The 14,235-nt window shown below is 43.1% G+C and overlaps 1 protein-coding gene across 6 annotated transcripts in view; it reads left to right on the plus strand.

Moving 5' to 3' along the window:
- Positions 1–14,235, plus strand: part of LOC126985081 (ninjurin-1-like) — a 28,297-nt gene that overhangs the window by 5,830 nt on the left and 8,232 nt on the right. For 5 of the 6 annotated variants that reach the window (XR_007738289.1, XR_007738290.1, XM_050839488.1 and 2 more), the window contains exon 2: positions 13,934–14,113. Coding sequence is in view for 4 of the 6 variants with exons in the window: in XM_050839488.1 (XP_050695445.1) it covers positions 13,934–14,113 (180 nt within the window). In the remaining 2 variants the exon portion in view is untranslated. Of the gene's footprint in view, positions 1–11,266; positions 11,403–13,933; positions 14,114–14,235 lie in introns of those variants that run through there. The other variant, XM_050839491.1, reaches the window with a different exon arrangement.

Here is a 14,235-nt window from a genome sequence, read left to right on the forward strand (position 1 = left end):
ATAGACTGAAGCCTCCCCCCCCCCTGCTGGTACTTTTACATATAGCAAGCGTCTGGGTCTCCAATACAGAGTAGCGTGCCAGTTCCATGTATACGAACACCCACATAAATACAAGCACACAAATAGCCCAAGCAGAAACACAAACACAACCAAGACAACGGAACACCCTCCCAACACACACACACACACACACACACACACACACACACACACACACACACACCAATACACCCAATCAATAAACATGTACGCTTTTCACCTCTCGAGTCAATATCAATACGAACTTGAATAATGCAAAAGAAGAAACCTTAAAAATACTAAAACTAAAAGGGAAATCAAAGTAATAGATGAGGTACACGAACTAGAATGAATGAATGAATGAATGAATGAAAAAAATATATACTCATGGACTCATACTTAAAGAAAAGGAAGGACAGAGCGAGGGTGAGGATGGAAGGAACTGAGGTAGTGATATCAACGGTGCGGCGTAGAGCTGAAGTAGAGAAGAATGAGGGGAAGAAATAATTGTGAGGGCTAAGAAAAAAGCATGGTTAGCCTTTTATGAACATACCTAATACATAAGAAAAGGAAGGACAGAGCGAGGGTGAGGATGAAAAGCACTGAGGGAGTGATGGAGATGAAGTAGAGAAGAATGAGGGGAAGAAATAATTGTGAGGGCTAAGAAAAAAGCATGGTTAGTCTTTTATTAAGTGAAAACAACGGATAAATAATTGATTCTTAACATATATACTAACGACAAAAGTGAAGAATAACATACTGAAAATAAATAAAAGTGAAGATTACATGTGGAAATAACTGATAACTGATTCTAAACACGTACATATGGTTATTAATGACAAAATCTATTCGCCACAAGCTTTCTATGACCGACCTCTAGGAGTTAATGGCTACATCCAGCATTATCAATCTTAGGTTAATGATAGTATGGCACAAAAAGGTCAATGGGTGGATGAGAACTATGTAGAATTTGACGAAGGCGTAATAGCTGACATCTCTTAAGTAATTATATATATAAGGAAGAGCTTGACATACAACCGATTATATATACTTCCCCTTCTGACGTCTCTCTCTCTCTCTCTCTCTCTCTCTCTCTCTCTCTCTCTCTGTTATATAGCCCTCATTCTACCATAAAAAAAAAAAAATGTAAACAGCAACCCTAGGCGTCACCACAACACGCGACAGGGGGAAGAGGAGGAGGAGGAGAAAAAGGGAGGGGGCTCAGGGAGGGTGTTGGGTGTAGGAGGGAGCTCAGGGAGGGTGTCGGGTGTAGGTAGTAAATTATAGCATACGGGAGAGTTATGGTGGATGAAGGACATGGAGCTAGGAGGGGGAAATGGGGAGACGCGGTGTGTGTGTGCGTGTGTGTGTGTGTGTTTACCTAGTAGTTTTACAGGGCCTGGGTTTACGCTCGTGTGGTCCCGTCTCCGTATCTGCATTTATCCAACTTTTCTTTAAAGCTTTGCACACTCCTCGCCGATACTACATTCTCACTTTGTTCCAAACCTCTATATTTCTTTGCGGGAAGCTATATTTCTTAATGTCTCTCAAGCATCTCCCCGTCCTCAGTTTTTTACTATGTCCTGTGTGTGTGTGTGTGTGTGTGTGTGTGTGTGTGTGTGTGTGTGTGTGTGTGTGTGTGTGTGTGTGTGTGTGTGTGTGTGTCGCCATAAAACAATGAGAAGGTAGGAAGGGAGAGATAATGGGAATCGGTAACCTTACAGAGTACAAATGAATGAACAATGAAGGACCTGGAGAGGGGGAAACACGGAAGGGAAGGGGAGTATGGGAAGGTTGCGTGTAGATAACCTCGCGGGAAAACAGTACAGCAATATAAGTAAAGGGAATGTTAACCCCTAGAGTGTGGATTTCCTACAAGAAGACATCACCAAGCTACAGGAATGAAACAAAAAGTGACTGCTACAATTCAATGAAGAAAAGCGTAAAGTCCTGCACCTTGGGAGGGGATATCCAGCACACAAATTCCACATGTGAAACACTCCACTATCCACCACAGAGACAGAGAAAGACCTCGAAGTATATGCGATCAGGCTAACAGTGAAAACCAAATCCGTGCCAATCGCAGCAGACGGGTTAAAGACAACAGACTAAGAAAAAAAAATGCTCAAGGTTGTATTATAAAACATTTCGTCACCCAAGAACACATGTATGACAAGGCTTTCGTAGGAGTTGTGGGCATTTCCAGTAGTAGTCATGACCCTGGTGGTAGTCTGACCCTTCCTCTGTACCATGAACCTGGAGAAACACTCATGAGAACCCGTCTGACCCCCTCTTTGACCTTTAGAAATAACTGATGTGAGAAGCGAAAGTGTCTTAAAATACCCACCTAAGAGGACTCCGTTAAGGTAAGGTAAAGTTGGGAGCAAACGGCGTGCACATAATCTCAAGAGTGTATAAGGCAAATTGAAGTATAAGAAAGAGCTAAGACAATATATGACGGAAGGAAAGAATAGGACTGAATTGCTTGTATAGAGAATCATGGTGAGGGAATATGAGAAAGAAATGTATAAGAAATAGCTAAAAATACAGAATAGGGATGGGGAGAATAGCAGGATTGGATTATGTATCTGGACACCTCTCCTCCCGAAATTGACCTCTCTTTTTGGACACTCCTTTGACCTCTATTCAGGAGCAGCGAGTAGCGGGCCTTTTTTTATATTTTTCTTTACGCCCTTGAACTGTCTCCTTAGCTGTAAAAAAAAAAATGTATATATAAACGAATAAAAGATAGAGAAAAATAAGAACTAGATAAGACTACGAACAAGGGAAGGGCAGAAAAGGAGAATCAGATTACTTATATATAAACGTGAACCATAAGTAGAAATAGATGGAATAGATAAAACTTCAGACTACCAAAGGGGAGAATAAGTGTCTTGAATTGCTTGTATATAATCATGAGAAGAGAGAACAAGATAAATGAGGGTAAAGGGAGGATAAAAGGCTTGCGTGTGGATTTTATTATTTATTCATTATAATTATTTTATTTTTACGTCTTCGCCTTCCCTCGGAGTAGGGCCTGATGGTTGGCCCCAGCCCGTTGTGGCGCAGGCAAGTGTTTATAGTGGCGCCATCTTGCATTGTATCCTCCTTTTCCTCTTTCCCTTTCTTTTCACCCTCTTCTACTGTGCAAAGCGAGGGAAGAGAAACCCGAGAAGTTAAAACGATAAGAAGTAAAACGAAAGCAGGAAAAGGAGAGGAGAAGAAAGGAAAAGAAGGACAGGTAGAAGAGGAGAAATGAAGTGTGTATGTGTGTGGCTGAGAAAAAAAATGTGAGGAGAATAGGAAAAATAAAGATGACAGGAAATATATGATAATAGGAGAGGAGAGTAGGAAATAAGAATAAGCATAGAAATAAGAAATAAGAATATAAGAGTAGGAAAAATAAAGATACCAGGAAATAGATAACAATAATAAGAAAATGAATCACGAAACGAGCAAATAATTCAGATAAAAAAAAAGTTAAACGAATCATGCAAAGACAGGAAGAGGAAGAAAGAAAAAAAAAAAAGATAATAGATGAACGTGTACGATTAGAGAGAGAGAGAGAGAGAGAGAGAGAGAGAGAGAGAGAGAGAGAGAGAGAGAGAGAGGGAGTGGAGGGAAGTGGCGGAAGTCGAGCGAGGGAGGGGGGGAAGAGGGTGCCTGAGGGAGCGACGCACAAAAAAAAAAATGGTAGGGGGAGAAAAGTGAGCTGGGGTGACGGAAGGACGGAACAATCGAGAGCGGGGGAGTGCTGGGGTGAGTGAGGAAGGGGGAGGGGAGAGGAAGGGGAAAGGGGAGAAACAATGGATGAAGAGGAGACGGGAAGGGAAAATGGGAGAAAAACGATGGTAAAGAGGAAGGGAAAGGAGGAAAAACGAGAAAACACTAATAAGAGAAAAGAGAGGGGAAGGGGAAAGGGGGAGAGGAAGAGATGGGAGAGGGGGAACACCGGGAAACACAGTAGAAGAGGGTGAAGAGGAAAAGGAGGAGGGGAGGGAGAAGAAGGGAGGAGAGGGGAAGAGAGTAGAAGAGGGGAAGGGTAAAACACAGGGAAAAACACGACGCTAGAAGAGGGGAAGGGAAGGGGAGAGAGGAAGAGGGAGGGAATGGAAAGGGGGGGAATGGAAGGGAAAGGGAAACACAGAAGAAGAAGGGGGCGGGAGGGGAAGGGAAAGGATAAAAGTAGAAACACGATGGCAAAAGAAGGGAAGAGAAGAGAAAGGAGAGAGGGAGAGGGAAAAATGGAAAGGGGGAAGGGAGGGGAAAGGGAAACACAGTAGAAGAAGGGGGCGGGAGGGGAAGGGAATGGATAAAAGTAGAAACACGATACCAAAAGAGGGGAAGGGAAGAGAAAGGAGAGAGGGAGAGGGAAAAATGGAAAGGGGAAGGGAGTAGAAGGGAGGGGAAAAGGGGAGACAGTAGAAGGGGGCGCGAGGAGAGGGGAAAGGGCCAAAAGAGGGGAAGGAAAGGGGGAGGGGGAGATGGAAAAATGCAAACACTATACACTTGACATATCCACACTTTCTAGATATATTAACATTCAAGTCGTCTAAACAACATTTCTTCAAAGTACAATTCGCTACCTATTACTGGAACACGCAACTGTACTTCATGTAGTCTGTAGTGTTATCTGTTTCTTATAATTCCAATCTCCTTCGCACGATGTTCTGGGTCGCTAACTTCAACAGAGGGATAAACACATATAATATAGCCTACTGAATGAGAGTCACACACTGTTCGCTATCGTTGCTAAGAGTTTACAAGGGGACGTGAGGGTAATGCCTTAACCCACACTATAAGCCGCATCGAGAAGAGTGTGTTCGTTCGTTAGTAAGTTGGTTAGTCAGTCAATCAGTTAGTTAATCATTTAGTTAGTTAGTTAGTTAGGTAGGTAGGTAAGTAGGTAGGTAGGAAGGAAGGAAGGAAGGAAGGAAGGAAGGAAGGTAGTTAGTTAGTTAGTTAGTTAGTTAGTTAGTCAGTCAGTCAGTCAGTCAGTCAGTTAGTTAGTTAGTTAGTTATGTAGGTAGGTAGGTAGGTGGTTGGTTGGTTGGTCAGCCAGTCAGTCGGAGATGAGTTAGTTTCTAGGATCCCTTTGAACGTCTGAAGGATGAAGTGGAGAGAAAGGAGCGAGGAGGCGGCCCCCAGTGAGCGGTATCTCCCCAACACCGCACTTTATGTCCCGCTATTGATACTCTGCTGCCATATCCGAGGGACGAGTGTATGTAGTTACGCATTTCTTCGAACAGACAGGCTTTCTAAAATTCATGTGGATATTTGTTTGGTTTTATAAATACTCAGCATGGAATATGATCATTACTATTATTATTGTTGGTATGTTACATTTATGAATAATGAAAGTAGTTTCTCTCCCAGGAAAACAGTGTGACTACCTTTTTTATTATGATTAATCTGCATCTCTCTCTCTCTCTCTCTCTCTCTCTCTCTGCTGTTTCTCTCTTCCCGTTGCGTCCCTCACGGCTGCACGAATCGCTGGCGCTGAACAATGAGGAAGAAAAACGAGTGTGTGTGTGTGTGTGTGTGTGTGTGTGTGTGTGTGTGTGTGTTTGGCGGCCGCGAGACAGTTATTACCGTTGATGGCGAGGCAGAAGAAACCTTAATTATTGTGACCCTCAGGATGCTCGCTTGGGAACTACCTACGTTGTTGGTTGGTGCTGTTGGTGTGTTGTTGATGCTGTTGTTGTTATTGTTATGTCTCCCATCAATGATATCAAGGTTGCGTATTACACACACACACACACACACACACACACACACACACACACACACACACACACACACAGGAGCAGGGGGGATGGGGTGTGTGGTGTGTGAAGGTCTTAGCACGTACACAGATATCGATTATAAGGGTACTTGCTGCCGATGACGAGTCTAGTTCGTGATCAGGCCATGGTGAATTCCACACATGTATATACACACACAAAAAAAAAAATAGTTCATTCACTTTTCACTCATAACTTTCAGCATCGCGATGAAACGTAACTGTTTGAACCTAAAGATTTAACAATGCGACATCTTATTACTTGAAATTTTGTATTATACGTGATATATTCGTAGACTTATCTCACGAAAATATGGACACTGATAGGTTTTTTTTTTTGTGTGTGTGTGTGTGTGCGTGTGACTACTGACTAATACGGTCCCAAACATTATAATATATTTGTCCACCGCGACGTGTTCGGTTCTGGCAGTGTATTACGAAAATCTGGTGAGTCACGTACGCAGAGTCAAGCAAGCAACCCCGAGAGCAATGAAGCGTGACAGAGAGTTCCGGGTAACGATTTAAAGGCCAGACTGATTTATTTTTTCTCTTACTCTCGCGGAGGACAGCCAACGGGATAGCGGGGCACCCACCACCTTGCGGGCTGTGTGTGTGCCCAGTGCTTTTTTCTTTTCACCGTTACTCTTTTTTTTTTTACTGTAAAGGAGGCAGCTCAAGGCCAAAAACAGATAGTAGATGATAAATATAAATAGAAAAGGGGGAAAAAATATATCGTCACCTTCGTAAACAAACCGCCTGTCATTGTTTTCTACTTTACAGGAAATCAGAAAAGAACTGTCATCATCTCATTGGGCTTAAGATTTAGGCAGAAACGAAAAGGCCAATTCTAGAACACTCAAACCCTGAATGTCGAAGGCAACTATACAAAAATGGGCATCACGTGTTGAAAAATTGATGTAGACGAAAACCTGGAAATCACTGAAAAATGCCTTAGGCGATTATTGTATGAGGGTGACGATATAGAAATAGAAGAAAAGATGCAGAATAGAAGGTTGAAAAATATAAAACAGAAATATAAGGAGAAATAGAAAACAAATATAAACAGAGAAGGAACACAATATAGTTCTAGATTGTATTCTGAGCTGCTGATGTTTAAGTTAATTCATATCTTGCTCTCCAAAGATGTCAATTTTTTATTTTTTTCATTTATTCAGCTCTTCGTTCTTAGTTAATTTGGTTCTTTGAGGTTTTTTATTATTATTACAGAAAAGGAAGCAGCTCAAGGGCAAAATTAAAAAAAAGTAAAAAAAAAGGCAGCTAATCACCGCTCATATAAAAAAAAAAAAGTATAATGAGTGGCAAAAAAAAAACGATTTCGAGTGTATTTTAATTTTTCATTATTCACATCTCATCTACGTGACTGCATTCATGTGTCGGCCTTGACTTGTTACTTACACCCCGTGACGAAATGAGACGCCAACGTACGTAATATTCCCCTCGTCCAGCGTTGCCAGATTGCCTTACTCAGCCTCTTCTTTATACCGACTTCCGATCCAATAACTGTCTCCTACATCCAAATAACGAGACTCATTTATAGTTATCATTACAATCGTTAATTCCTGATGTCTTTTGGGGATTGTCAAGTATCAAAAATTAGTACAATCGTTAATTCCTGATGTCTTTTGGGGATTGTCAAGTATCAAAAATTAGTACAATCGTTAATTCCTGATGTCTTTTGGGAATCGTCAAGTGTCAAAAATTAGTAAACACGATGCTCTAAGTACAACAATCTGGCAACGTTGACCTCGGCTATCATTTTCTTTCACCCGGCAAATAATAAATGTTGAACCTCGTGAACCGCGGTGTGTCGCAACAGGAGCGGGATTACAAGGACGAGGCTGGCTTTGTTTCGTTGAGTTTGGTGGGAGTGTGTATTATATAAAAGTAAATGTGAATGGTAGGAGTAGTAGTAGTGGTAGTGGTAGTAGTAGTAGTGGTAGTAGTAGTGGTAATAGTAGTAGTAGTAGAAGTAGTAGTGGTAGTGGTAGTAGTAGTAGTAGTAGTAGTAGTAGTAGTAGTAGTAGTAGTAGTAGTAGTAGTGGTGGTGGTAGTAGTAGTAGTAGTGATATGATAGTTACGCAATCCTACACACTTTTCTTGAGCACACACACACACACACACACACACACACACATGGTCACGAAAAACAGACCAAAGTTATGTCACGTCACGAAAATCTGGTCTCCCTCAACCCCATTCCGCCTCTCCCACCGCTCCCTCTTCCTGTCTCCCTCACTACCTGTCTCCCTCCCACCTCCTCGCTCTCCCTCCCCTCATCCATCTCCTCCTTCCCGCCCCCTTCCGCTCCTTCTGTTCCCCCCCTCAGCCCTGCCCCGCCCCTCCCTCCCGGTGACCTTGCATGACTCACTGCTGAGGGCGAGAACAGAAGCGTCACCGGGAACACGCAACGGCTTCGGGGTACTTCGTGTGCAGGTTAGGTAAGGTTACGAACTTACGAGGAAAAGTAAATAAATTAAAGGGAAAGTATGAGAAACAGGTCGATGCATAGTTAGTTGAGTCCATAATATATTAAACATAAATAGTCTCTTCGCTTTAGTGTGATGGAGTATGAAGAGAAGGAATGTAGGGTTAGTATTTTGAAGGGTTGAGAGAAGAGGGAAGTAAAGAATGTGAAAGTATGAGAAAACTTGAGTAACCTTCCCATCCTGAAGTTGTATAAGACCAGAAAACCTTAAGCCCAATGCAACAGAAATGAACACCGAGGCCACGCGCAGGTCTAGCGTATGCCCCCGACTTTACCTTTACCTATCGCTAGTGTTATTAATTAAGAAAAGAAGAAATGTTGGGTTAGTATTTATGAGGGCTTACGTAGAGGAGAGGGAGAGTAAAGAAAGAGAAAATATAAGAAACAGCACATTACAAAGCTGGTTAGTTGAGTGTAATGAAGGGAAGGAATGTTGGGTTAGTATTTAGAAGGGCTGAGAGGAGAGGGAAAGAAAAGAAAGAGAAAGTATAAGAAACAGCACAATACAAAGCTGGTTGGTTGAGTGTAATGAAGGGAAGGAATGTTGGGTCAGTATTTTACGAGGGGTCAGTAGAGGAGGAGGTAAAGAAAGGGAAAGTAAGAGGAAAGCAGAACGATGCAAGGGGTTGGTTTAGTCAAGAGCTGGGATTCAAAACAACGGGCTATATTCTTGAACATATCGGCGCCCAAACACACACATTTTGACCAGGCTTTCGTAGGAGTTCTGTGCAATTCCAGGGGTAGTTTAAAGACCCTGGTGGTAGTCTGCCCTTTTTTCTGTACCATGAACGTGAAAAAACACTCATGAAAACGCGATTGATCTCCTTTTATGCCTTTGGAAACAGGTGATGTGCGAGCCGGGAGCGTCTAAGACCGACCAAAGGACTAATGCAGGGCTACCAAGAAACCCCTCCCCCCCCCTCTTCCACCCACCCACCCACCCAGTACCAATCATGAAGCCCTAGAAGCAAGGTCACATTTCCTCTTCAACACCTTTCTTTCCCCCATTTGAATCTTCTTCCTAACCATTACGCTTATATTTTGTCTCCATAAAGTGGATAAAATTAGTCATGAAGGCCGATAAGTCAGGTCACATTCCCCCTTGAACGCCTCTCTTACCTACCATTTGTATGTTCTTCCTAACCATTACGCTTTTACCTCATCCATCAGCGTGTAGGACAAACGGCCGTAGTATTAATCTCCCCCATTCCCGTTCCCTTCCCTTCCCTTTCCCTGGCTGTGACCCGCAGTTTTAACCCGGTAGCTGCAGGATCATGTTTCTTAAAGGCCCTTCCCTCTAAGCGAGAAAAATGAGAAAAATCATCACTCACGCAAACCATTTAATAATATATATCAACGCATTTGTGATCAGTTTATGTATCATCTATTTTTGGGGGTTTATATCATGGCAAAAATGTGGCCCGTCGCTGCAACACGGTAAAGCCACAAATTTGGCCCGTCGCTGCTACCGGGTTAAGCGTCCCCGTGGGGTTGGGGTTGATTAACACTACTTGGAGAGAGGGCACCCGCGTATGGGGATGGGGACGGAAAGGGAATGGGAAGATTAATACTATAGCCGAAAAGCCCGTATTCAGACATTTTCGGTTCTCACAACAACTAATTCCAAAGGCCACGAAGGAGATAAATCGGGTTCCAATTGTGTTATTTCAGGTTCATGGTACAGAAGAATGGTCAAACTTCCATCAAGGTCATAAAACTACCCATAGAAAGGACAAAATCTCTTAGGAAAGCCTTGTCAAATAGGTGTGTTTGGGCGTCGAACTGTTTAATAAGAATATTTCGTCACCTTCGTAAAGAAACCGCCTAAGTCATTATTTTCTACTTTCCAGGGAATCAGAAAAGAACTGTCATCATCTCATTTGGCTTAAGATTTAGGCAGAAATGAAAAGGCCAATTCTAGAACACTCAAGCCCTGAATGACAAGGCAACTGTACAAAAATAGCCGACACATGTTGAAAAATTGATGTAGACAAAAACCTGGAAATCACTGAAAAATGACTTGGCGATTATTTGATGAGGGTGACGATTTGGCAAAGGCTCGTATCCACAGACGCTTTCAGCTCTCAGAACTACAACTTCCAAGGGCTATAAAGGAGATTGGTCGGATTTTCACGAGTTATTTTTCACATTCCTGGTGTAGAACCTTTGTCAAACTACCACTATTATAGCCAAGGAACCTAACCTACCTAACCTAACCTAACCTAACTACCAACATACCTACCTAACCTTCCCTTACATCAACCAATTATAAGCACTGTACACTAAACTGACCCCGAAGCCCCGCCCTCTTTTTCATACCCAATTAATACTATCATAACCTCGGCCAGTGTTCCCAGATGTACGATATTATGATTCCTAAATATACGATAATCAGACCGGCTTTAGGAACGCCAAAAACATCTATAATCAACGGTCTTAACTCCTTGAATGCGGATTTCCTACAGTCAGACCTCACCAAGCTACTGGAATGAAGCAAAAAGTGGCTGTTACAATTCAATGAAGAAAAATGTAAAGTCCTGCACCATGGGAGGGGATATCCAGCACACCAATACCACGTGGGAAACACTCCACTATCCACCAGAGGCAGAGAAAGACCTGGGACTATATGTTACCAGGCTACCAGGAAAGGCCAAATCCGTGGCAATCGCAGCGGACGGGTTAATAAGTATGACTCAATATCGTTTTTTCGTGTGGGTGTCAGAGCTTTGGGTCAGAAATCGGGCAATATAATGCGCTGAGTACGACTATCTGGTAACACTGACCTCTCCTGATGACCTAACAAATGTGGATGCGCAAGCCCCGAAATCTTTAAGTGGGCCAAATACCAAAACCGAAAATGTCTCTCTCTGCATTCTCCTCTTAGCAACCACACATCCTCTCCGACCTTTACCGTGTGAGATAGTGTAAATGCCAGACTGTAACCTTTGTGAAGAGCAGGAGAGGACTACTCGGAAGGCTGCAGTGTTATAGCGAGCGGTCGTTAAGTCTCATCTCTGTTTGTGCTTACTCTTAATCGAAGGTATAACAAGGTATAACAAGATGATGAAGTGGTTTGGTGGAGAAGACAAAGATGGGGTAAGAGGAAAGACAGTAGGAGCGTACAGTTGCATGGTGTAGGTTTCTTAGTTGTTTTGATGTAGTTGTTGTTTACTTGTGCTTCCTTTCCTCTCCCTCCCTCTTCCTTCTTCCTCCACGAAACAGTATTCCTCCTATCTAGTGCTCTTCCTCCTTTCGTATATGCTACAACTATTTCAAAGTGGAGTATCAAGACACCTCTGTTATCATATTTGATCCTTTTTTTATATTATCATTGTGTTCTTTAGAGGAGCTAACACTTCGTCTCAGGCTCGTCTTAAGAGCCCAAACCGGCCCTCTGGAGCTAGGTGTGAATCTGAGACGCGCCGCAAGTAGCTAAAGTTGGTCCCGGGCAGGTATAAATCCTGGGGCTCGTCTGAGGTTCGACCTTCATATGTAAACATTGCCGGGTGTTGCCAGACTGCCAGCGTGCCTCATTAAATCGTTTTACATTCAAACGCTCACTATAGCATTACAAAACCTTATTATAATGGATATGATGTACTTCTATTCAATACTTTCACCATTTTCAGGCATTCTTTCCCATTAATTTTCAAATGAGATAACTGATCTCGCTATTGTTGTCAACTTTACGTTCCCCACTACCCGTGGCGGCTGGAGCCCCAGCTAGGGTACACACTCACCTCTGAGACGAGACCTAAGTCAAACGCCTAACTTCTTTATAAGTATGGGCCCTGGGTCTGTTTCTTGTACGGTAGAAAAACACAACGTATTTAAATACTAATTAATTAAGAAACCAACCTGCCTAATTACATGTCTACCTGCCAACTATCTACCTAACTTAACCTAACCTACCAACCATCACCCTAACTAACTAAATAGTACGAAGATGGCCTGTTTCTGTATTAAAGCGAAGGAACCTAACCTACCTAACCTAACCTAACCTAACTAACTACCAACAAACCTACCTAACCTTCCCTTACATCAACCAATTATAGTCACTGTACACTAAACTGACCCCGAAGCCCCGCCCTCTTTTTCATAGCCATGGGAGCTGATTGGCTGAATGGAAGGAGGTTGGATTTAGAGGTCAATGTTACCTTGGAGAGACGGTGAGGAAGGGACCAATTTAATGCACCACGGTGTCTATAAGTAACACAAAGTAACACTAATAAAACGAGCAAACTAACAAAACAATGAACACTAATAGCACAAAGAAATAACACGAATAACAATGTATGCGTCAAGGTGAAGGAAGGCGTTCATCAGTGGTCAGGTGGGAAGGAAGGCAGGCAGGTAGGGAGTAGGTAGGCAGGTATTGATCACGCCGAGCACAGGAATGAATGTCAGGGGCGAATTTATATATAACGTTAATACATAATATTATACACTGGGAGCAGCAAGTAGCGGGCTTTTTTTTATTATTGTTTCCTTTTTTTGTGCCCTTGTGCTGTCTCCTTTGCTATATAAAAAACACTGGCATTCTTGTAGTGTGTGTGTGTGTGTGTGTGTGTGTGTGTGTGTGTGTGTGTGTGTATGGTAATATTTAATGCGTTCTTGGAAGACTTCGTGGCGTGGTGGGTGTCGATTCCTGTAGCTACCAACGCTCAGTCACTCGGTCAGTCTCCCAGCCAACCACCACCAACACCCACTAATCAATAACCACCACCACCACCACCACCACAATCTTCACTTACAAGACCAAGAGCGAAATATGTTTAGTATCGCCTTGCTCCCTCATGCCGATTTCATTTTTACCACTATCTTTAACCTTTTCATCACCTCTCATCAATAGCCACCTCCACCACTACTACGCACACCATCACAATATATTCAATAGCTTATATGACCAAGAGCGAAATGAACCCTGTATCGCCTCCTCACTCCCTTATGCCCACTTGATTATTATCTGTATCCTTAACTGTTGCATCATCTCTCATCAATAACCACCAAAAGAAACATCATCAAAAGAACCCTCTCCCTCCACCCACCCTCCACCACCATCATCACCGCCACCACAGTTTTCATCAACAGAATTAAAAGCGAAATGGGCTGCTTTGATGTTGCTTATAAACTTTGTGACGTCCTCTGGTAACCGCCATAGCAAATTCATCGCCAAGAAAGATTGTTGCTCCCACTTCTGTACATCGAGGAGCATGTCCTGCACTTTGTATCTGTACTACAACAACAGTTTTGCCTGACGATGAATTTGCTATACTAGTCAACAGAGGGGATCAACAAATTTCTCTGTATTATATCCAATGAGCCAAGTGCCTCCGCTGTGTAGTGCTTAGCGTTCCTAACTACGAATATACAGCCCTTTACTTCACAATCACTGACTAGATACAAAGTGCAGACTATCCCTTTTCATAGAGATGACTTTTTTTTACACAAAGTAACGCCGGTAGGCTTTCTTGAGGGGCCTCTTGAGCGACCCCGAGCCCGTTAGTGGCGCAAGCGAATTTTATTTATAGTGGTTGCCGTGATATCTGACTATTGTTTGGCCCATTCTGCCTCCCGGTGCTCCTCTTGAACGAAGCTGTTATACTAAGAGTTTGTCCCTTTAACAGGTGGGCAAGGGCCTGGACGCCAACCAGTATGCCACCAAGAAGACCGTGGCGCAGGGCATGCTGGACGTGGCCCTCCTCACCGCCAACGCCTCCCAGCTCAAGTACGTGCTCAGCGTGGGCGAGGAGCACGAGTTCTACACCGTCATGCTCGTCCTCATCATCTCCTCCCTCGTCCTGCAGGTGAGTTGTGTCGCTGTGTTAAGTTTCTGTGTTGTCTTGTGTTGTCTTGTAGTAAAGGTTTCAAGAAGTGCCAGCCAGTCCTTTGTCCTTAGAGTGTCAGGGTGTTGTTTACGTACAAGTGT

Source organism: Eriocheir sinensis, chromosome 58, assembly GCF_024679095.1.
Source record: "Eriocheir sinensis breed Jianghai 21 chromosome 58, ASM2467909v1, whole genome shotgun sequence".
NCBI lineage: Eukaryota > Metazoa > Arthropoda > Malacostraca > Decapoda > Varunidae > Eriocheir > Eriocheir sinensis.